Source organism: Anabas testudineus, chromosome 7 (assembly GCF_900324465.2).
Source record: "Anabas testudineus chromosome 7, fAnaTes1.2, whole genome shotgun sequence".
NCBI classification, from domain to species: Eukaryota; Metazoa; Chordata; class Actinopteri; order Anabantiformes; family Anabantidae; genus Anabas; species Anabas testudineus.
The window spans coordinates 13,882,441-13,908,361 of NC_046616.1; the positions used below are offsets into that span (position 1 = coordinate 13,882,441).

Consider the following 25,921-nt stretch of genomic DNA (forward strand, 5'->3'; position numbering starts at 1 on the left):
AGGAGCACTCCAGTCACAATAATGAAACGTGCCACCATGCAGCTGCTGGAGTTTTATCAATGAGGCATGCTCGTGATTTTTACGCACTGCTTCTAAAGCCTATTAACCACTGGCAGACACCTCACAACTGTATCCGGTTAAGATAATCAAAAGTAATGTCATAACAGTGTCAATTGGCCTCTCATCCGGCATTCTCGGTCACATGCAAGCTGTGCTCTCATCCATTACCTTGACAGAAAGTGCATTGTCCTCCCTGCGCGCTGCGGTGCCGGGAGATGCAGCATTTTCCCGTTCAGCACGCGCCCGCTCATTCTACAACCGTCCAGCTTTTACGCCGCTTTGTTCCCGTTTGGCATTTCCCGCTGATATGACTCTGAAGCGAGAGAGAGAGAGAGAGAGAGGGAGATAATCCACTCGGTGCTTTCCGCCGCTGAGAACCGGGGAACCGCCTGTAAGAGTCAGCAGCGCTAACTGACTGACCCACTCCCGCAGTGCTCAATCTCTCTCTCTCCCTCTCTCTCTCACACACACATCACCCGTGGAGCGAGGCGATGAGCGAGGGAGGGAGGCATGGATAGAAAGGCAACACCCCAAATTCCTCCTTCTCCGGCCCCCGTTTCACTGATCGCGACCAGCTGTGCCTTCTCCAAAAAGCGCACGCAGGCTTTAACGCTCATTCAGCCGCAGGATAACCACGCAGTCATCACATTCTCAAAGCGACATGTCAAAGACATGTTCACACTCTTAAATCTCCTAAACGCACAAGATGCAACCCACTGACTGCTCCACTCACTCAACAGTTAATAAGTTAAAATATCCAGTAGTATGTCTACGCAATGCTCATCATGGCATGTGTGGCATTTGTTCTAATATCCCCTGTAGGCTCATTTAATTCAACTGTTTTGTACTTATTTACAATTATTTTGCTGTATTTGTTGATTTTAAATATGTATTTAAATGACACAAGTCTAAGAATAAGTAAAGCAGGTTTGGATTTATTCAGGACTGTCCCCTCACAGTCTGTATTGTTTTGTTAGATTGTTATTCACCATGTACTGACAAATGTAATCTGGCATCACTGTACTTTGTTCTTTTGTTTAACTGATTTTTTTTTATTGAATTCCACATCTTCCAAATTTGGTCATACATTGTGAGGATTTAAAAATCATGGTTTTGGCTATTAGTTAATTAACAATTTCCTAATGTTCTGTAGATTCACAAACGTCTTAGTAAGAACAGAGTTTGTGTTGCCAGGTTGTGAACCATCACTTTGGCCGTGGTCTGCCCCTCTTCAGCTGCTTTACCCCTTTTTAGTTCTTTAATTAATTACACTCAAACTAGCCAGGTCTGTAAGTACTGGAAAAGAGCTGCTGAATATCGGGGGCAAAATCAATACATTAAAAACGCAGAATCGATGGCTTTTTTGTAAAAATCATTTCTAATGGGGTTTAATGTTGAATGCTGAAGCTAGTGAATGTGGTGCTAATGTAATTTAATAGTTAACAATCTATCATATTTTACAGGCTGGTCATTTTACATGCCGCCTAGTAGCCAAACCATTGGTGTGTTGAATAAGCCTCAATCAGTAAATAATGAAGCATGGAGACTAAATGCCCCCAGTGTTTCTATTGTAACAGAGTGTGTATTGGCTATTGAGACTTGCAGAGGAATAAAGTGGGTATCATGTATCCACTCCCTTAGAGCTCTGCCCCCTCACAATATCCAGTGGTGTTTAAACACTTTAACCACTGAGTGGACCCCAGTGAATAGATCTGCCTGTCTGCTGGGTTTGTTCAGTAAATGAATGAAGGGTGAGAAAGAGAGAAGGACAGACAGTCAGAGCAGCGGAGCTTAACATGCAGAGCCAGGTGGGGACACAATGTGTGTGCGCGGGGGTCTGACTGGCACATTGGCATGCTGAAATGCAGGTGTGTAGAGACGCTGGCACCGTTGTTGCCTAGCGTTGCAAATAAAAAGAAGAAAGGGGAACTGTTTCTATGAGCACACAAACACTCCAGCAAACACTTGCAATCGTCCTTTTGCTTTTGTCCATGTCAGCTCTCATCTGATTTTCTGGAAAGGGGAGCTGGACAGCGCTCTGCGTTTGCCTGGCCAGCTTTTACTTTGACCACTGACTCATGTCCAGACACGACCTGCGTCTCTCTCTCTCTGTTTTTCTGCTTCTCCTCATCAAAGACTGGCTCTATTGTCGCCGGTCTCCTCATTTTCACTCGTCTAAGACTTGGTTTCTACGTCCATCTGTAAATGTGTGTGTGTGTGTGTGTGTGTGTGTGTTGTTGCAGTTGGCCAGTATAATTAGGCAGTGATGTAACTGTTTAATGACAGTATACAGACAGGGTCATCCATATGACCCTGGGAACCTGTCACTCCTCCACTGATGAAAGAGTCAAGAGAACCTGGGAAAGCTCATCCCCCTTATCAGCCCAGGAACACACACAAAGGCACACACATGCACATGCTACACCACAAACTGCATATAAACAAACATAAAACACCCCCTCACACACATATTAAACAAACCAAAGTTTGTCTCTGCATTATCATACACAGTCTCTGCTACTTTTAATTTCATTCGGGCCAACATTTTTCCATTCACACACACACATACACAGACACACACACACACACACACAATAAAACATTGAAGATAATTTAAACTATGCAACATCAACCGCAGTTTTCTTACTACACAAGTATACAACATTGTGCTAAAGTTAAAACTCTCGAGAGACATTCGATTTTGATCTGGCTCATTGGTTTGAATGGAGTTAGATTCATTTGACAATCGTAATCTCAACATTTGTGCTCAGCTACAGCATGTGAATATACACTCACTGGCCACTTAATAAGTTAATATGTTACAGTCTAACAATGACAACACGGTCAAATCATCACATTTGAAACAGTTTTAGCAAAAACTGAGATATTATAACATTATTTATATTGATTTGATGGCTGTATTGAGTTGCATTAGATTGTACTGGTGTACCTAATAAAGTGACTAGTGGATTTATATAAGGAATCTGTCAATCAACACTCACATAAATACACACATTCCTTTGTCTGATTTTCTGGCAAGTGGCCTCCTCCCCCGGAGGAAGAGTCGAACCACAGTTTGTATACCAGCCTGCATGCTCAGTCTAGTCGCTCACCAACAGCAGATCTAATGCTGAAAACATGGTCTCACAGTAAGACACTCAAGGCTGAACATCAAAGTGCATGTCGCAGTCTGAGAAGGTGCTTTTGTGATTAAATTGAGGGACCCTCCATGCCTGGACCACCGAAAGCATCTAATTAGGCTCTTGCTTGCACAGGATGCTATTCTCAAGGCCCATTCTGCCGCAGACATTATGAAGTGGAACAGCTCAAAAAACCTTCAACTTCAAATAAGAAGTGGAAAGGAAAGAACAACAAGAACACAGAGTTCAACATGCACAGGTTTAAATACAGCTCAACAGGTTTCTGCAGCCAGTTCAGCCTGCTTGTCCTGAGAAAGTAATGAGGATATGTTCACTTCTGGTGGTATTGTGCAAAGAGGAGAGCCTGAGATTAAGAGATGTTGTAATGAGGAGAACAGGAAGAAGGAACGATGGCAGGAGGGCAGAAAGAAAAGTGTGTGACTAATGTCGAAAAAACTCCAGAGAATAACACGGTGGGAGTCAATGGGAGGGAAGCAAGGTTAATTCTTATGCGCATTACAAACCCCCGTCACACCCCACTGTTAAACTTCCAAGGCTCAGCCCCAGTGTGCATATTGTGTGCATATTGTGTCTCTCTGTGTGTGTTTTTGTGTGTGTGTGTGTGTGTGTGGTGCAGATTTGATGCAGTTTCTATCTAAAGCTGCTAAAAAGCTTGTCCTGAATGATGCAGTTTCATTTGCCCTCTGTAGAGGAACTATGCATGTATTTTAAAGACTTTCTAGACGTAAAGAAAAGGTATAAATGAGTGCGAGCAAGGTTAGTGTGTGTGTGTGTGTGTGTGTGTGTGTGTGTGTGGGTGTGTGTGTGTGTGTGTGTGTGTGTGGGTGGGAGACTGGTGTTCTAGTGTGGGAACCAATCTTCTAAAGAAAGAACGTGAAGATTTCCTCAAACTACTCTCTGAACAACAGGGAAATGAGTCACGTAACACGGAAAACAAAGTTAGATATAATAATCTATGTCGCTGTTAGCCTTGAAAAATCACAGAATAAGCTATGAATAGCTTAACTGGAAAAAAACTAACTAACTCAGTAGCCATACTATTGACTCTGTGAGACTATGCAGTGTTTCATGTTAGTGCCTTCTCTTTAGGATTTGTATAAAGAGCTAGAAGAGCTTCTAAGATTTAAAAGACAAAACTTGTTGTCATGCTAAAAGCAGTTTTAACTCGGACTTTTCTCTCCAGGTAAAATTCACACTGAAGTTTGTGAATTATTCACTGAGTAACAGTGACATTAATTAGATATTAACTAGTTGGATGCTAACATTTCTATGTTGGGGCATTCGATGTCCTGTGACAAGTTCAATTTAAAGGGTTCTTCCGAAATCTCAAAAGCAAAGGTTTGTTGACTAAATGATGTCATAAATGCTTGATGCTTGTTGGTTTAGCATCATGTTTTCAGGTCATTTCCTCCTTTTTCATCTCCTCTGTAGGGAAAATGACGTAAATTCAAACCATCTCCAGGAAGGATCTGTCTCTTTCCTTAAGGGAAATAGGGTGAAATTGGTCAATGGGCAAAAGTTCTGACATTTTGACCTCGGTAAGTTGAGAAGCCCTGCTAACACACACACTCGCGCACTCCATTTATTTCTTTTGCACGCTCGCATCATCTCACATAGTAACACATGCCTCTGAACTACGTGGTGGTCCTGCACACGAATACACACACACACATTCAATGACCATCACATCCCCCCCATCATCTCCCCCTTGTCCTTGCACACTGCTGTCCACGTCTATGGGTTCTCATTTATTTCCACAACCCCGCTGTAAGAGGAAGCCAGGGATTAGCTGGGATTATGCCATAGCGTCTCCATCGAGATTTATCAGGCCTCAGCATGGGGGGGGGGAGAGGCGTCTAGGAAACAGTAGTCGTGACAATGGTTTTGGCATTAGTTTATGTGGCGGTGTGAGGGAAGCTGAACAACATGGCCTTCAATGAGAGAGGAGAGGATGGTCATGCTGTGAATATGAGCTACGTGCTGTAAACAGAGAACGCAGAGAACATATCAGCTTTTCTGACTTTCCCAACCTTTTCTTTTCCTCCAAATCAGAATGTGGGAAAACTTGTTTGAGGGATTTAAGTGTAGTTCCCAAGCTCTGATCTAGAACATGTGTTTGTTACTTAACGTCAGTGTGTTTCACAATAATGAAATGGCCCACAGTCAAACTAAACTGACAGTTGCAGAAGGCAAAGAAACATTCCTGCGATGACTGACTGCCGTTGACTTGGACATTAGCACCAGTGCATGTGTGCAGTTCTACATCAATATGTGTTAGCGTGTGAAGCCAGGAGGAGACACGGACATGCAAACTGAGCAGAGCGAGGAAAAGAAGTAAAGCAAATATTTTCTTAAGCGACAGTGAAAGTCACCCTGGATAAACTGACAATCACAAGAAAGTCTTTGTGTTTGCGGGATTTTAAAGTGCATATAGTGTCGTGTAGTGCATTAAGAAGGTTAATCATTAAACTCAAACAGCCTCAGCAAACAAAAGCCTACAACAAATGTACATGAGGACATTGTTCTCGCTGAAACAGGAGGTGTCAGGGGGTTTCTAGGCCTGCAAATCCCTCTGAAGCCCCATATGCTACTCTGTTAAATCTTTTAATGTGTTTGTGTATTTGTGTGTGTATGCCTGTTTATGTGCATATGAGTGCGGTGAGTGTGGCCGTGTGTGTGTGTGTGTGTGTGTTTGTGTCACTTTAGCAGCCAAACAGATCGATGTCATTATTGTTCGTCAGCGGCGTCCTGCTGTTACAGCTGAAGCCACCTGACGTCACCTCTGAGAAAAATAGCACGGGGAATATTAAAAAGCTAATTTGACTAATATATGAGAAGTAATTATCCCATTGTGTAAGTGTGGCTTTCATGGTGTAATTCAAACTGAAAAACAAAGTAATGTCCATATAATTCTTCATGTGCTCGTAGTGAATAGATCTGTTTAATTAAGAAATGTGGCATGTGCGTGTGTGTGTGTGTGTGTGTGCCTGCGCTCTCTCCATGGGTGTTCTCACTAGTGTTTTGCCTGCACGTGTTGGAACAAAGACAGAGCGCGCTCCTCCACTCAGTCAAGTTCACTCCATAATGACAGCAAAAGTAATTGATTACACGCCGCACTGAGCAGACACAGGCAGCGGGAGAGTGCCGCACAGAGACGTACAGGCTGAGAGAAGAGCAGGTAGTGGATGACAAGAGCAACACACGCCCCATTGCACTCCCGAACCCCACCTCGGGATGCCTCTCATAAAGTTTTCATGTGAATCGCACCGTCTCAGACACACGTTTTTTTCAGACAGAGAAAGAAAGAGACATCTGGATGCAGACATTTAAATAAACATATTTCTTGATACAGTTAATAAATACAATTTAATCAACAAAACGAATTCTGAAAAGGAAAATATAATCGTACAAATTGCCTGTACATTATAGATTACAGATTATATACATATAATGAATGACAGTTTCTCTCTAAGGTAAAGGCTGAGCGCTTTGTTGTTTTATTGGGAAGGGGGTCTGTAACTGGACCACAGTATGAGTCATAGTGTAAAGCTCTGGCTCTTAGTAAGAGGGAAGCCCTGGGTGTGTCCACTGAGAATCACTTAATCAGGAGGTGTGTGTGTGTGTGTGAGAGAGAAAGAAAGAGGCCGAGAGCAACAGTATAACAGAAAAAAGAGAGAGTGATTGAGTGAGTAAGTGAGTGAATGAGCGGATCCTTCACCTGTAAGGTAAATCAGATCCAGATGTGGGGAGAGGAATTCATTACTCATCAGTTGTGTCAGGTTGCATTTGGTTATGTGTGTGTGTGTGTGTTTCTCTGTGTATGAAATTCTAGATTTTGGCCAGTAGATGGGGTCAGAGTATAACAACTTCACCTACAGAGAAAAAACTCTGCAGTCTGATACAAACACACACACACACACACACACACACACACACACACACACACACACACACACACACACACACACACACACACACAGTGTGGTGACTCCACAGTCACACTGGAGTTAGAGTTTAGATTTACTGAGTCCCAGCTAATTAATTATAAAAGCCTAGACAACAATAAGGTCAGATAGCCATCAGATAAAGAAGACATAATGTCCAGTGTTTGAACAAGACCAAACACAGTGTGACAGGTATGTGGCAACAGTGACTAATGACATCAAAGTTTATTCCAGGTATTATTTCTGTACAAAAACAAGTTACTTCTCTATTTAAAAGTTCCTCTTTCGCTTCCCCGTAATCTGCAGGACTGATGCTAAGAAGAACCAGCTCACTTCTGTTTTTCAAGAAAGCAGACAGTGTTAAATGGAACCATGGAGACCGAATGTTTACGAATAGGACGTAGTGGTAGATGGGATCTCTTCCAGTGTCTGTGCCCCGTGGGGCAGAACACAAGCCACACATATATCCAGCACTTATCAACACGTGTCTATGTTCACATTGAGCTCATTATCACCACATGACCAACAACAACAGCTTTCAATCCCAGTCTATGAAGCTCGAATGAGCTCTGACAGCAGAAGCTGTATGTTGACTTATGGCTATAGTCACAGCTCCAACCCCAGACTCACAGAGCTGATTTTAGATAAATGATAAAATGTTGATCTCAAGAAAAACACACAAAGGACAAAGCTTAAAATTGGCCCTTTTCTGGTGTTAGCTATTTTCTAGACAGTCGACTGCTAACTTGTCTCTCTTGTGGAAATGGGAGCATATTGTAGTTGATCTCCAGCATTCAACCTTTTTTCGAATATGGAGGCTGCCAAAAAGATGAGGTGATACAGTTCAAATTCCTACTGGTTACAAATAGATAGAAGTATATGTATGAGTAAGTATATATACAGAAATTTAACCAACGGACTGACAGCACACATTATTAAATAGAAAGTTTGTTACATTATTTTTAAGATAAAATTCTACCTCTTCAAGCTGCGAATGTGCTTTTTTTCCCCACTTTTTCAAATTAATGATGTAATGTCAAATGTCAAATGTGTGAAATGAAGAAACAAAAATCTACTTCATCCTATTGCTATAGACAAATCACTACATCCATGAAACTGCCACAACATAAAGTGGACAAGACAGTGACAAAGTGGGCAACAAACTAAAGCCTTGATGAAGAATATGTTCTTTTGAACGGCAAGAAGATGTAAAGTAAACGTATCCATGAATCAGCTTGCTTGATGAGCAGACTCTCGTTATGTGCAGAGGCATAATTCAGCTTTTCACAGCAGAGACAAAGCAACAATACTGTCCCACTGGACTCCTATATCTGGCCTACTGTGTCAGTCTAGTCTCCACCAAGTCCCAACAAAAACATCTGGGTCTTTAACTACATGTTTAATTTTCTTCTCTTGTCTGGCTCTGTTTGCCTGTTTTTGGCACTAGGCTTTTAGCAGCTGCTTGCTGTTGGAAGTTAGTAAATCTGAATGAAGTGCACGACAAATACAGTATGCCATGATGCCAAATGAAATAAAACAAATGTTTTCACATTATATTCATTAAACATTGGTTGTTCATATAAAAAACATGGGTTTAAGTGGTAACAATTAAAGCTATAACAATATATGGTGTGAAACTATATTCTACACTGGACTCTGAGCTGAGGTGTTTCAGCTCACACATACACTCAGGGGAATGACCTCGTCGTGGTCCCCCTTCCTGCTGTTTCCCAGCAAGAATGACGTGTGTGTAAGTGAGAGTGTGGGGGGGATACTGGGAGGGCGCAGCTCCCAGATGTAAGTGAGACGCTTCAGACAAGTGGGGGCCCCGGCTAGAAAAGCACAGGAAACATAGCAAACATAAGGGGTCCTGACTCAGTGTGCGTGTGAGTGTATAGGGTCTGTGTGTCAGGGAGGTCAGCGCAGAGTCACGGGAAGCTTACCTGGAGGTGAATCATCCCTATACACTATAACTCATGTGAGTCATAGTGAGAACAGTGATGAGTGAAATCCTGCTCATCAATAAATGTTCATGACCAGGTTTGTGTTTTAAGACACTATTTCCTTTTCCATATAACAGAACAAAGAGATGGGAGCTACACAACCTAAACAAAAAACATGTGTGTGCTTGTGATGCATAATGTATATGGGGAAATTCTGTGTATAATATATACAGTACACTGGGATTGTAGTGTAGCTTGACCTCTGTGTGGCAGGAAGGGTGCCTGAATGTATAATGGATAAGGATGTGTAATAAATTATGAGATAAGCCAGCATGGGCTTACACGGGGTTGATGGGAGGAGTGAGCAAGAACAGGGGGAAACAGCATCACCAGCCTGCCCTCTAGTGATGAATGTGTGTAGAGGAAATGTCTGTAGCGGAAAATATTAGAGAGAAGTTTGAAATGACCTTGATGATAATAGTAATAATCTGTTGTTTAATAAACAGTGACTCAATCATTTAGTTAATCAATTTATAGTTTAGCTGTGTTAAGTTGGTCTTAAATGAAAATACAAAATAAAATAAAATAAAAGATCCAATAGTTTGTTCAAGCGCTACTGTTTTGGGTTACACCAGCTCTTACACCATCTTTCATCTCTTGGATGAACTTGGTGCTGGTTTGAATATTATGAAGAAGGAAGAAAGCGCTGATATTCTCTGCATGTCTGTAACTTTGGGGGTCTCTTTAACTGTTTTCCTACATGTATATGTAGTTGTTAATGTTTTTTTTTTTTTTGTTATTGGTGTTTTCCACCAACAACAAGGCCTCCTCCTCACACAAGGCACAAAATAACCCTGTTTAATCACTGGACTGAAGAAACACACAGATAGATAAAGAAACAAGACCAAAACTGTGTTGCAGTTTATTTCCTGGTGACTGGGGGGGGGGGGGGGGTGCATTTTTGTGGTTACCATGGAGATGCCAAGCTACAGCCAGAATCCTAGCTCATGGTGAGATAATGTGTTTTTCCTCACTGTGCTTAGAGTTGGTCAGCGAAACATGAGTCTGTGTTTGTAGTTAAAACTGTCGCGTCACGCCACCTCAAGCTTCAAGTTTTCCAAAACTACATTCTTCACTAGACTCTCTAAACTTCATTTCTTCTATTTGTTTACTGACGCGAAGCTTCTTCTTGACTGGTCATGAAGTCACAAGGGAATGCGCTGTCCCATTGAGACAGACTCACTGAAAACAGGAACAGCAGCTAACAGCATGTCCTCTCTTATGACCTGTCCCTCTCAATCAATTATCAAAAAAAAAAAAAAACAACTTGGGACACAAATGTCTTTTTAGGTCATCATTTAGTTGTCATCAATACCCAGACAGAAACCCAAAACACATGATTATTACTTGGATTCTTCCACTGCGGAGACAACAACACACATACTTCAAACTGCTGCTACACAGATGTGGAGACAACACAGCTGCAATATGTGAAGTCAACGCAAAGGTGTGATTTGAAATGCCATACGTTGAAGATGCACCCAGCATAGCCCAAGGAAAACTTCATCAGAGAAACAACCATCGCACATCACAGCAAACATTCCAATGATGCCACCTTTATGATCTCAATGAGAAATATTTTGACCCGATAAAATCTGTGGCTATTTTTAAACAAACACATTCTGACCTTGACAGCTCTGACTGATCCCGCATTGGCTTGGCAGAACGAGTTACCAGTTTTTCAAAGACATCTGAAGTGTGGCTCTGCCAGGGGCCTCCTGTGAGCCAACGCTGTGAGGGATCCTCCACATGCGGGCCTGCTGGTAAATCTGGCGGGCTCGCAGCTGAATATGACAGGATGATCTCTGCGAGGAAACTCAATGATGATGACATCATTTCTGAACTCTGCCAGAGGGCTGTTTTCTGACTATGGCAGAGCCAGCTGCAGTGGGAGGGGGGCTGCAGCTGCCAGTGTCAAGGCAGACGCTGCGAGTGCGGAGGGGGGGGGGGTTGTGATGCATTACAGAAAGGCTGATTAAAGCTTTGTTGTGCTGTTAAATCACTAACTGCAGGCCTGACTGCGGCTGCGGGGTTTAACAGTTGGCAGGTGGCAGGATTCACCTCGCAAGCAAGGTCATTAGTGAGACACAAGTGTCCTGGTTTCTGCAGACTGCAGCGTCATGTGGTCATGAAGTGTTCGTTGAGCTGCTCAAATAAAACACAACTTTATTAAATAAAAGGGGACACAGCTTACCCATTCCCCAGATCATCAATATCATCATCGTCTTCGTCGTCCTCATTTGGGCTTTTCCCGCCGAGGTCGCTGTCGCTCAGGTAATCTGCCTTCAGGAGGGATGGATCCGAGTCGTCCAGAGCTTCGATGAGGTGGATACGAGATGTGTGGCTTATTCGAAGGGGAACGTCTGACTGGGTGTTACCCGTCGATGGAGCATCACCAGCCTGCAGGCGGGGGCTGGCTTGACCCTGGCGCCATGACAACGGCGAGGAGCGGTTTGATAGACTGGAAATGGAAAAGGCAGCAGCTTCATCACTGTCGTAACACATGGTCCCCTCCACACAGCTGGAAAATGAAAACGAGGACATATTTTATATAGTTCTTTGGTGGGGAAATTAAAAGATATATATTTACAGCAATGTGCGAGGGGCCTTTTAACAGACTCAAAGTGAATGTCTGTTTTTAATTTCCTCTCTTTCTTCTCTATAAGACATCCTCTTCTCTGAGAGAGACCTCACTGTAAAAATGCTCCTATTGATTTTAAAAGAGCTCAGGCATCACTTGGGATCCAGGTGCCTGTTCATGCACTGTGTGTGCACTTTGCATATTTCTACGAGTGCATTGTATGTATGTGTGTGTGTGTGTGTGTTTTCACGTGCTTTCTACAAGCAAACATTCCTTTATGATCATGTGTGCTCTGTGTTTAGCATGAAAGTGAAACCGTTATGCCTGATATCAGCATCACTAACGTCACATGCCTTCCCTGTGCCAAAGCAGCATGACACATCACTGCTTAGTGTCTGGGCTGACAATGATGAGAATTAGCATTTTAAAAGTAGCTGGCTCTCAAACTGTGTGACAGTGTGTACATTCGCCTGCTACAGTAATATTAATCTTGTCTTAGGGATACAAAATGATCTTCACAAACACACACACACACACAAAACATACCATAAATTCTGTATAGACATTTTTAAATTAAAAGCTTAACCACTATGAAACGACGGATGAGCGAGATTCTACCCTTTTAGAGTGAATTTTCACCGTCTTTCTGCTCGTTATGCATACACGGTATGTTTGGAAAATATGTGTAGACGAAACAATATGTTTGCTCACCAATTCATCTGTTTAATTCATGCAAATCTGAAACTATAAACACAAATTCTTCACAGGAAATGTGACGTTTTGTTTGCACAGGAAGCTTTTGCGAACAGTCTCTAGGTCTCAAAGCAGAATATGTCTTCAGGGACAGTGGGGAGTGATTCAATGTTATTACAGTACAATGAAAGTATGAATGGCTAAGGAAATGTATTCCAGCAGGGAACCATCTGCTGGTTTGCCCTTCATGTAGGGAGCTCCCACTGAGGGACAGAGAGAGAGGATACAAGGCGGGAGACCAACGGACAAGCAGACGTAGGGGAAGCTCTCAAGGACAGGAGCTGAGCACACCCCAAATCAGTCAATGACAGACAGGAAGCAGAGGCAGGGAGAGGACACACGTACACGCATGTGCAATTAATCAGAGCATTATTGGATGTCTTGTTTTGTGCATCAATGTGAATCGTGAGCTTGCATTGACAAGGTCGGCTTTGAAGTCAGCTTTGAGTTAATCCTGCTTCAGTTACGTATTAACCAACGCAGAGGGAGAGTAGGCAGAAAACAACAGGAGAACCTCTACTGGTCTATCAGGAATACTGATATTGATTTAAGTGACCACAGGCACCACCACACCCCAATGCACTGTTAGCAGTGTCAATAAGAATTTGTCCATCTCGACCGTTTCTGGCTTGTTGACTTTTCTTTTCTTTTTGTTTCCATTGATCCGATTTGGTGTTTGTGTATGTGTGGCTGACCTGTGGCTGAGCTGCACCCCTCTCAGGCTGGTCATGGTTTCCTCCAGGTTCTGTCGAAGGTCCAAAACATTTTGCACTGTTCTCTTCCTCTGGGACTCTGGGTCTGCAGGGGTGTGCGCGCACACACACACACACACACACACACACACACACACACACACACACACACACACACACACACACACACACACACACACACACACACAAAACAGGGATATTTTTAGAGATGAGGTGCCATGTTACATAATTGGAGGACAGCAAATAACACTGACCAACCTGTTCAGTCTGCGCGCAACATGCACAAATACAGTTACAATCATTATCAAAGCACACAATGAATCATGACAAAATATGAGTTAATTAATGATGATCATGGATATTTTCTGTACTGGTTATGCTCACAACCCAACATGCAGACTGATAATCATATACTGAATTGGTAAAAATTATATCTCCCTGCACCCTGTGGCCAAAATCTGGGATTACACCTAATCATCTAAACAAAGCCTGAAACATAAATCTACAACAGAGACACAAAATGAAAACACACTAGAGGTAATACTGACAATGTTAGCACAGTTGTTTTTCCACATGTCAGTGGAGCAACATTAATTAAATATGAAAGCAATCAGACACTCTCTAGACTCTCTTAGCCTCTCCAAGCATGATGCCCTGGTGCCCGCTCATTGCCCCTTTGCCCGTCTTCTGCTCCATTGCAGAATAAACCAGAAGTCTTTTTTTTCACACAAAGCCCACCAGGCATTTGTCTCACCAGTTTCTAATATGTAGTCATCTGCAGACTGGGCCAAGTGGATTCATGCTGGGCCATGCAGTCATATTGCTGTTTCATGTGTGTGTGTGTGTGTGTGTGTGTGTGTGTATCCAGACTGCTCCCCCAGGGAGTTGGAAGACTGGATGCAATCAGAGACAATAAGATTTTCTAAATCATCTAAAAACACATGAGCTACTGCAACACTGAAATGACTGAAGCACTTAGTGATGTAGACACCCCGCTGAAACCATACACATGAATGTCCTAATAGATTGTGTTTCAAAATTCAAGATCAAAACCCTGCATGTCTTCCACTACACTGTGTTGTTACTGTCGCTGAATTTTTTAGGCTCATTTGTGACCAAGTTAATTCTACACACACGTGAACCCTCACATTTAAACAATCAGGACAAATAAACTGAACTGCGTGACCCTGACCCCTGCTCTCTGGTCCTTTCACTAATGTGTATTTATGTGTGATGGGGTGGTGGTGGTGATAAAAGAGTTATGGTATTAGTACATGGGACAGTCTTTTCACCCCTGAGGTTCAGCTCAATAGACCATTACAGCTTGCCAGCTGACTCCCCAAACGAGCACTGCAAGAGATTTAAAACAACCAAGGGACACGGTAAGACAGAAATATTGAACTTTGTGTCTGCTAGGAAGTGATTTCCTGGTGACAATCCAATATATTATTCCAAGGTTCATCCGTCTCAGTTAGAACTGAAAACTTTTATTTATATATTTATGCTATAACTTACAGTAAAGAAGATCGACCTGTTGTGAACAACAAGTATGATGTAAAGAATGTTCGGGTGCAAAATGCTAAGCAGCTGTACTTTTAGTTTGGTGCTAATTACCAAGGTTAGCATTCTAATAAATCCAACTATGTTGTTGAACATAGCAACATTTTATGAGCTAAACATTTACACGTAAGCATTGTCACTGTAAGCGTTTGTGCAAAAACAGCCTCAAATATTGGTCTATTTGTAGATTTAAGTCTATGTATTAAAAATAAATAAGGGTGGGTCCTTTAGAATAACATATGCTACATACAAAATCTACAAACACACGTGACCCTGAAACCACTCAACTGCCCCACACACACAATTTAGGACCACTCCTCCCATGAGTCATTCCAGCTGGCTAGTGAGGAAGCGAAGGGGGGGAAAGGCCGTTCTAATGAGTGAGGAGGGCAAGTCATGAGCTGCTGTTGTTGAGGTGTCAATCTCAACAACAGCTGTGGACTAAACACTGTTTTCGGGGACTCGCGCGCACACACACGCATTTGTCTGCATGGTCATTTTATTCACACGTGAACACACACAGACTCAGAGAAACACTTACATCTGATCAAATTTATCAAGCTGGATCGATTTCTACTAAATGGTCACATTGATTGATTAGGTAGCCCTGGGGACAGGCAGCTGAATGGAGAGATGATGAAGTCATTGTTAAACCTTCTGCTGCTAGCACTGATCTACAGTATCCCCTCCGCACACACACATATTCACACACTTCAAATGTTTCATAACAAAAGAAAGTATGGCTACATACAAAAATAGAACATCTTTGCTCTGCGTGTGCTCATGTGAGAAATATTCTAGCTGGAAAAAGACACTTTCAGCCCTAAAATGTTCAATTTTGTTAATCTATTAGTACAAAGGAACATGAACAAAGAACCACTAACACATGCAAACAGAGACAAAGTCTGACACGCAGCCTGGCACACGCGCACACACACACACACACACACAGGCTTTAATTGAGCGATTTTAATTACCCTAAACAGGAGCTTTGTTTAACATTGGCGTCAAATTGATTAGATACGGTCTGTATGATTGTATATGTGTGTGTAGAAGACTTCCTGCACTGCGTCTGCCCGGGCCCCGGTGGTCCCAGCTGGCATGGGGAAGGGGTGTAGTGGCCGCAGTGGTGGGGGGGAATTAGAGATGCAAATATCCCTGTCAGCCTGGGCAGCTCCCCAGGGGTGCAGATGAATTACAATGATCTGGTTTAAACTGAGCGTGTGTGTGTGTGTGTGTGTGTGTGTGTGAGTGTGTGTGCATGTACATGTTGGGTTGTAAACCCCACCTGCCTCTTTTCTATACAATGGTGAACACACACTCCAGCTCTGAAGAGGCTGTGAAAGCAGCCGAGGAGCCTTTTATAATGGCCCACTCAGACTCTTGAAATGAGAGTCAGCAAGTTATAGTGAGGAGGATGTTGTTGTAAGTGCATGAATGTACTACACGTGCAGGACAAGCTCTGCATCCTGATGCTAAAGTCTGCTCTCTGGCAAAAAAAAAAAAAAAAAAGGTTTTAAATAAACTGACTTAAAGACAGACTTCAAAGAGGACGTTTTTTTGTGTAAAATCAGAAAGCAAGAGGGCATTTTCCTTTGGTACATTTAGCCTGCTACACCACAACAAGATTACAGATGGCAAGACGACATAAATGTACAATGCCTATGAAGGGAAACACTGTCTTTTTTTCTCTTATTGTGCGTGTGGTCAGATCACAAGGCCATTAAAGCAAGGCCTTTGAATCAGCAGCAACCTTAAGGGGCTTGTTTTTGAATCAGCAAGATAGTAAAGCTCAGGCAGATGTTCACATGCTGCTCAAGACTGATGGTCAAGTGCAGCACATGTAAATCCAATCCAGAAACGCTTTTTAATGTTAACATAGTCTAAGGTGAACGCATTCTGTTGCAAGAAAATCATAGTTTTAATATGCAAATCATAAATACTGCGATGAACATTAACAATGTATTCTCCTTCCTGTCTGTGCCACTTAAACTCAAACCCATTGTGTTTCTGGTGAAGACTTCCAGGCTGTTGGTAAACAATTTTTTAGTATTATTATTATTATTTTTTGTCCAGTGGGGTTTTCCACTCACTACAGGACAGTACTGGGTAGGAAATAAACTACCATGCCCATGTCCATTTATAATGAAGGACTATGTCGCCCAGTGGAATAGTATGACTCATTGATTTCTTTTTAATATGTTTTAGGACAACAATGAACCATGTTCTCTCTATGACAGAAGAGGAATAAGCCATATCAGGCATTTGATACATGGGAAATCCTTGTTGGTGAAGTAAATTCATTTCTGCTTTAGGTTTTTAACGCAAATCGTGGACAAAAAGAAAGCTATAAGGTGTTACTGACCTTTTTCGTTAAAAGAAGAGGAAGTCATAAGCGCGTCTGTTGAGTTGAACGTCTAGCAGCTAGTAGACAGAGTGTGCAAAAGCAAAACAGAGAGTGAAACTGCTGTGCTCTTGGTTTCCGCTTTTAGGTCTCCACTAAAGATACTCATAGCTCTGTTCTTACATAGTGGTTCGACATCTTTGCCATCTGAGTTTCTCTTGCAGAATATGATTTAAGGTTTGAGTAATGGTTTCTCTGTTATTGCGTTTGTTCCCTCTGAACTTCATTCACCACTGTCCTGTCCACGTGTGTGTACATTTAGTTTGTTTATCGCTGCAACCTGCCTACCTCAGGCTACAGCCTATAGGTAGGTATGTTTGAGCATCACCGATGCTACACTGTAAAATATCTATACCTCGAGTGATGAATTTTTAAAATAGTTAAACGTGTTCAAAGGGGCTGATTGTCTACTGCAAATACTGTCATTACAAAATTCCTGACAAGTGATGTGAGAGAATCCAGTAAACAGGATGCTAGTAAAACCTGTTTTCTTTATAGTGTATAGCTTTTACATCTTTTTGAGAATATTTCTATATTATATAGTGTATTATGTATTATTGTTATTTAGCATGGTTTGACTATCATGTCCAATGGCCTCATTTCTTGTCTTCTGTCTTATTCTGTCCTTACTCTCCCCACGCAGCATCACAACCCTCTGCTGACCTCAGACAGTTTGCAAAACAGGAAGCATTACAACATGCAGCCGTTCCTGCACATCTGGACAGAGTGGACAAACACACGCTATTGCATCCAAATGTGCATCCACGCACTTGCACGCTCACACACACCAGCACACATGCACTAAAGTTCATGTGCGTCTCCAGGATGTCGCAACAGGATATTAGAGCCTGTGAAGATTATTTCTGATATTTGACATGAATGCTTGATTAGCTGCGTACATCAAATTTGAGCAGTTGTTGCAATCGGTAGAAATGATGCAGCAGCTTTCCCATGACAAAACAATTAGAGCGTCAATGCACATGGGTAAGAAGGAAAATATAATAAGAGATGGTGCAGCTGTTGAAATCAATTTATGAGGATGAGCAACACACTGACTGATTTATACAGAGAGCTGCTGACTTTTGGGACATTACAAACAGATGCATGATTGATGACTGAATTATAATCTTCAGCCCCAAGTTAAAAACTCAGCCCAGATCCCCATCCTCCCCAAAAAGCAGGCCCTCCGAAGAATTTCGAGGCTTCTCTGCAATAGAAATAAAATAGATCAATATCATATCCAACCATCCTGATTAGACTTCAAAACACACAGAGGAGTGTATATATGTGTATTCTGTGCTGGCTAAGAAATAGATGTGTGAGGTGCTTTGAGAATAAAAAGATGAATATAGGCTCAGTCTGAAATGCAAACCACATTAAATTACACACAGATGAACTGGTCAACAAAATCATCACCTAGAACAAAATCACAATCATGCAGTTTGATGGATGATTATGTGTCTGTCTGTAAAGTCATGACATTTTCCAGCTGTACCTCTTGTGCTTCCTGTGTACTACTGAAAAACTCTAAATACGGACCACATCACAGTCGTGCAGAGCTCTCAGCCACACATTCACACACGTACTAAATAAACCCAGCAACGAGCCAAGGCAGACCACAATGTGTGGCAAAGTTTGGGTGTATTTCTGTTCAAGACAGTTGTTCTCTGTGGAAGCGTATTTTATGACATGCTTAAACCCAGCTGCAGCTCCACTCTCACATGTCAGACAGTCTGCACGGTGTGTATAGCGCCTGCGCTGTTAATAAGCTGGTGGGTGAGATGGTAGAACTGATGACTGTGAGTAAGTAAGCAAGAGGCTAAACTGAAATGTTACAAAGTGCAACAAAATGGAGCACATGGACAAAGTTGAATAGTCAACACGATTGACTCTGAAGATGGTAGTATTAGTATTTCATTAGATGTATACTGCATGTACAGGATTAACACATTTTATTTTCTATAAATCTATAGATGTAAAAAATGTGAAAATTGCCGAACACAAGGTGCAAGTATAAAAGTCCAATTGCCTTGTTTTGGCTGACCAATAGTCCAAAACACAGAGATAATAAGATAATATAAACAAAAACAGACAATGGTACATTTGAGAACATGGGATAAGAGACTTTTGACATGTTATCTCAAAACCTCATGAAGCTGAATGAGAGGATGTGAAGGGTATGCAAAGCTGTCGTCAAAGCAAAAGGTGGCTACTTTTAACTTTCTAAACCAAAACTGAAAATATAAAACATATTCTGGGCAGTTTCTTTGTTGACTACATAATGCTATATTTGTTCTGTTGTCATTTCATTGTCTTCAGTATAAGACAATAAAAAATAAAGTAGGAAAAAGAAAGAAAACGACAGAAGAAGGTAGGGTGTCCAAACGTTTAACTGTATATACATCTAAAATGCATAATAATCTTTATTCTCTCCTCTTCTTCCTAATGATGGGAATAAGTACTAGCTTGAAAGTTTCATCCTAACAATATATATATATATATATATATATATATATATATATATATATATATATATATATATATATATATATATATATATATATAATTTTTTCATTATGAACAGCATCTGTGTATGTGTGTTGTGTAAGTGCTGATGAAACAAAAACACAGAGAGTACTAATATGATTTAGGAAGAAGAGGGCAGGAAGCAGACATCACTAATGCAATGGCTCCTGCATTAAGTCCTTAGAGACTGACCTCAAAGCACTGTAAACACAAACACTCACAACAGTGGAGAAAAGTGCATAATCATCCATGCTTCCATATGTGAGAACTATTCCTCTATCTACACATATTCTCTGTGTCATGAAGACAAAAACATGTCCTCTGTCCTATTCCTGAAACATTCGTACCAGAAATATCCTCTCTTCTGTCTGACTGGTGACAGAACACCGCTACCCGTCAACTCGCATCAGAGTTGAAAGAGAAGAAGAGGAAGACAGGGAGGAGACGGGTGAGGGAGAGAATTGAAGGGATGCTTTATTCCTTGCTTTCCTTAAGCGTTTGTATTTATTTGGCTTGTCACCACCACCTCAATGGGAGGGCGACTGCCCTGAATCCTTAAGTCAGCGAAGCTCAGCGAAGAACCAGCCGCTCTGACCGCACCCGCATCACATTAAAGACTCAGCAGTGTGATCATAATGGAAGGACAGAGTATGAAAAAGACCCTGTCACGGTCAAAAAGATGAATACACGAGGGTTGAATGTAGCAGACACTGAATTTGTGTGTGTGTGTGTGTGTGTGAGTGAGAGAGAGAGCTGCAGTGCTCTGTTATTATTTCCTGCAGTGCTGTAAAGTTCTTTGAACAGGCTTGTGTGTGTGCCTGTGTTTTTTTTTTGTCAATTCCTGTGAAGTGTTCATTGTTTCACAGACAGCTGATGAGGATGCAAAAGTACCCATCAGCCACACAAATATACCCCCCCCCACACACACACACACACGCACACTATAATGTGACACCAACATAACAAGCACATTGCTCATCAAGGCTGCCTTTATGAGCATTCGTGTGTCACTTAGCTGCATTGAGTTATCTTCTGCTGAGCCTTTGTCGTCACAGGCAAGTGAAACATAGTTTCTAGATTGAGCGCAGCCAACGCCAAAACCCACACAGCATCTCCAATCTTCTCAGCTAAATCTATATTCCCTGTCCGATCCTCCATAAAGTGAAATAAAATCAAATCCTCCAAATACTCAAATCTAAACAGATGTTCTTTAGGTTTTTAATCTGGAATTCATTTTAGTCTGGATGGTTGGCCTTTTCCAGGGTGAGAGATCTGTGATTAGTGGAATGGGGGCTGAATCTTCTCATTATCTTTATGCGTGGCCTAATCCTGATGCTTGTTGAAGTCTTTCGACTGGATCCTCTCTAAACCATGTTTGCCCCATGCTGGGAAAGGCCAGTGCTTTAGGGTGCTTACCCTTTAACCACACACCTCATTATGCGTGCAGGGATGTGGCTGGGAGCTGCCATTAGTAGTAGACATCTGAGGTCCAGTGCTTTCCTGGTAGTCTACGCAGTAGATGCTTAATGCTAGTTCCATCAGGTGGACTCATGTTATTGCAAAGAGAGTTCATCTTTCTCTTCATCTTCAATGTATTATTTTATAATTGATGCTGCATTTGGGAGATTTATTGCTACAAGCTGTCTGGAGCTGCTGCCCATGGGCACACAAGTCAAGTAATTCTCTAAATCCAATTAAAAAAAGCTCAGTGATTAATGTATGCCTGATTAAAGAAAAACAGATAATACTGACTCTAATCCTAAATAACCTCAGATAAACATTCACAGGACTGATCTTGAAATATTCAGATTTGTTTTCTTACTTTTCTTCTGTGTGTGTGGAGGGTGGATATCCCTTTTGTGTGCATAGTAAATGGTCATGGGCTATACATCCGGATTAGACCTCCTTGGCTTTCTCCATTATCTCTAACTACTACTGTATGGAAACCTCAAAGTACAGTGTTACAGTGGATACTGCCAGCTGTCACACAATATACAATGTACGAGACACAGGCACAAAGCTAAGGCTAACGTTCGGACCAAGTTAAAGTTGAGTCATCATGATATAGTGCATAAACCATTCAGTACTAGGACACATCCCTTTTATATGTATAGGAAGGTAATAAGGAGAAAGTGGGACTGTGTATGGTAATAGGAAGAGTGGGAAGGATCCTTCGAACATCCATAATCTATCTCTCTATGACAGAGTGAATGGAGCAGAAACCAATTAGCTGCTTGTCCCATCGGAAATGGAGAAGCAGATATGATAAAGGATGAGCCCACAGCCGCAAGCTACAGGGCAAGTTACAATTAACCTCTTCCTAACTCACACAAGCACATGTGAGTGTACACGCTCAACTATTCTACACACCTGCAGTGTTGTTGATGACAAACCTCCGGCACGTTGTGGTAGACTATACTGATCCAAGGCTACCTTTGGTCCCAAAGAATGACAGATAAAAATTCAGGTCAATGGCTGATTGTGATTATGTCTCTGTCTCATTTCTATATGCATTAAGTCTAGTCCTTTCACGTTTCCCCATAAATCTCAATTCTTACTCTGTTCCTTCCTTACTTTCTATTTTCCCTCCTCTCTACCTGGCTGCCTGGCGGAGGTGTGACTAAAAACATCACAACAGGATGCTGCCAGACTGGAACAAGGTCACACAAAGACACACACACAGCACACACACACAAACATTTTGTACAGTCCATACACACACATGTTTGCGGGGCTCTGATTTGGGGTTTGTGGTGCAGGAGGAAGGATGGCAAAGAGGGAAAAAGGAAATGAGGATAGAGGAGGAAGACAGAGAGAGAGAGTTGATGATGGGCAGAAAATAATTTCCTCATCTCAAGCCAGATATAATGACCTGCTACACTATTCTCTCCCCATCTCCCGCACTCTCTGATGCTATCTGCTCCTGCAGAGAGGGAGGGATAGAAAGTGAATGAGCAATAGATTAGAGAGAAACACAGAAGCACAGGGAGAGTGTGTTTATGAATGAATAATGGATGATGGGTGCAGATCCAGACCCTGGTTTGACCTACTAGTACAAGAACAGACATTCTCACACTATCCCCTACCTCCCCCCACAATAGCTAAAACTTTGGATATACTGTATACAGTGACAGTGTTCATGGAGGCATGCATGTGCGTGTCTGTCTACGTGTGTATACTAACTACCTGCCCATGCCACCACCCCCTCAGATTCCCCTCTCTCCTCCCACACGTTGCCCCCGGTAACAGGGGGAGGAGGTGGGGTTTTGGATAGTGACCATCTGTCAGTGGCCTGGAGATCAATGGAAGTAGAGGGGAGAGGGGGGGAGGCGAAGGGTGAGGTGGTGAGGGAGTGGTGTGAGGCTAAATATGTGACACACTGTGACCGGAGCCCGTCTCAATATGCAGTCGTTTTATTTACCGGCTGAAAACACACACCCCACTAGTCCCACTCACACGGTCTTTAATAACGAATGGCTGGCTTCGGTGTGAGCCAGGAGAGGCCGAGACTGCGGTGCCGCATATGAAACGTGCACATTACACTCTTAACTACTGCATACACGCATAAATGCATACTGTTGTAATGTGTTAGAAACAGAAGACGAAGGAAGAGAGAGGTATTTAATAAGTTAATGTGTATCTAGCTCACTTCGGCAGTAGGTCAGATGAGACCAGGACAAAACACCCCAGTGCTAGTTAATGAATCAACAACAAAACAATGTCAGCCGCCTGGAAATGCTTACTTCAGCTGCTTCATGGGAGCACAAAATACTTGTGCATATACACACGTATCCAAGCAAATACAACATAAATACTGTAATTTTTACACTTATAAACAAAACACATTTGACAGTTACAATGATTTTTTACCACCTACAGACTGAGGGCTCTCACTGGCGTATGGTGAAGAGCACTTAGAAAAACACACTGACATTATTCTCTACTGAAATATAGACTGAGCTCATTTAAAATTCACTGTTGATGCTGGAGCTAGAGCTGGAGCTGGAGGGAATGGTTTTGGGTGTGGGGTGGAGCGGACAGCAGAGAGAAAGTGAGGAGAGGATGTTTATGTTATTCAACGTCCACTGAACCTACAGGCAGTGGACAGTGAAACCATCCAAAGTGATGCACAGGTACAGGCTCATGTTTGAACCTGTATGTTTTCATGCATAGAAGTAATAGACAGACTCACCAAGCACCTGGCTGAAGAGCAACTGCTCCAGGTCTCCCAGAACTGTCACCACTAACTCTGGGTCCACCTTCAGAAATCCTTTATCATCTTCTCCTTCTATCTCCTTCCTCTCTTTCTTCTCCTCTGTTGATAGACCAGCAGATTTACCCTTGTCCTCAGCTTTCTTCCCATTATTCCCAGTACTCCCAGTTCCATTGGAGTTAGTTTTATTTGGGTGGTCAGCAGGGTCTGTGTTTGCACTGTGGCCCAGCTCAGAAGCCTTGCTGATGGGTTTGACCTCAGCATAAGGTCCCCGTGGTTTACCGGGGGCTGGGATTCGACTAGGCTTACCCGCGTTAGAAGTCAAAGCCAGGGAGCAAAAAGGTTTTGTCTTGCCCTGGAAGAGAGACTGTTCTGACTTTGAAAGGGTCCGAGAGAGCGGTGCTCTCCCACCACCAGCCTGACCTGTCTTAGTCTGGCCTGCTTTATTGGTGCCGGTGCCAGTCCGGCTTGTATCATCATTCCATCCAGGAGATTGGTACAGGTGCAGTTTCTTCTCAGCATCAGTGAGCACAGACAAGTTGCTAAGTGACTGTTGCTTACGGAGCCTGGATGGATTGGGGATTGGGATGGGGATAGATCCAGAGGCAGGCCGGTAGACCTTGAGCTCTGACCCAGAAGGCCGTGATGGTCCCTGGGGCAGAGCAGAGGGCTTGGCCAAAGGCTTCCTAGAGGACATGGCCTGGGTTGAAGTATCCTGGCAGGAGACAGTGGCAGACCTGAGGTCCAGCTCTCTGGGCTTAGCCGTCATGCTAATGTTAGCCACATTAGCCTCCAGCATCCCTCCTGCAGACAGCCAAGCAACAGCATCAGTGGCACACTCTGAAATACACACAAGCAGACTGAAAGAAACGAAGGAAGAAAAGGGAAACGAAAGGTGGAAAAACACCCAGACTGTCTGGTTTGCTTTCCCTTTTAGCTTCTGTATCTCCACTAGGTCCAGACTGAGCCAGACCCCCCGCTGTGTGAGACTGTGCGCCCAAACCTCTGTTGGAAACGACGAGTTGGTTAGTAGAGTGACTTTACCAGTCACCCGTACTCACTGCTGGTAATCCATAGATCTGCGGCTCTGTGTCCAGTGCCTGAATCCACTCCCTCTCTGTGTGTGCGTGCGGCTGCCTGCGCCTCACATGTGACAATAGCACCACTAAAATAAAATTCAGCACTGACCAGCCTCTTCCTCCGTCTCCCCCTCTGCTTCTCCCTTGCTCTGTATTTCCTCCTGCTTGGCAGGCAAGCAGCAGCGGACTGACAGGAGAAACAGTCGCAGCAGCAGCAGTAACATCCCCCCCTCCTCCTCCTCTCTCTCTCTCTCTCTCCTTCCTCCACCTCTCACTGGTTTGCTCACTCTACCCCCACTGGCTCATTCACCCTCCCACTCCTTCTTCTTCCTTTTCCCTTCTCTCTTTCGCTCTTGTTGTCTCTCGATCGCTCTCCTCCTACTGGCTGATTCACTGGCCGTTTCCCTCTCTCACTGGTGAGTGTGAACATAAGGGCTTGCTGACAAATTGCTTGTAGAAATTCAGGTCTCCCTTGTTCCTGTGTTACAATAGCAGGTCTCTTTTAAAATCTTTTATGAGATGCTTTCGCTAAACCACTCTTTTCTTTTGCTCTCTTTATCCACTTTGCATCAGTTAAATCCTTTGTTCTTTTCTATTGTCTTTTTTTTTGTTTTTAGAAAGGATGAAGAAAAATAAATTTAAAATGTATAATTATATTGAACACAGCTGTGTGTGAGTCAAATTATCCTAGGTGCAACCAGATTAAAGACCCCCTGCATACACACACGCACATCCAATCTTTCATAATCACATTAACTGCTCTATTCATCCATTCACATTTAGATTTTCTTATGTGCCCCAATCACAAAAGGCCCACCCATGATTAAGCTCATTCAAATGATCTGACAAACAGCCATGACTGCAGGATCAGCTTAGGAGAGGAGACCACGGGTTTACCAGTCTCTTATACACATCCCGATAGGT

The 25,921-nt window shown here is 42.7% G+C and overlaps 1 protein-coding gene across 9 annotated transcripts in view; it reads right to left on the reverse strand.

Moving 5' to 3' along the window:
• The window catches only part of LOC113167426 (neuron navigator 1-like), a 68,758-nt gene that overhangs the window by 30,331 nt on the left and 12,506 nt on the right, over window positions 1-25,921 (reverse strand). For 2 of the 9 annotated variants that reach the window (XM_026368033.1, XM_026368032.1), the window contains exons 4-6: window positions 23,898-24,722; window positions 13,198-13,300; window positions 11,363-11,689 (exon numbers count right to left, since the gene is read on the reverse strand). In XM_026368033.1, coding sequence (XP_026223818.1) covers window positions 11,363-11,689; window positions 13,198-13,300; window positions 23,898-24,722 — 1,255 coding nt within the window. Of the gene's footprint in view, window positions 1-11,362; window positions 11,690-13,197; window positions 13,301-17,140; window positions 17,236-23,897; window positions 25,244-25,921 lie in introns of those variants that run through there. The other 7 variants (XM_026368038.1, XM_026368036.1, XM_026368040.1 and 4 more) reach the window with 7 other exon arrangements.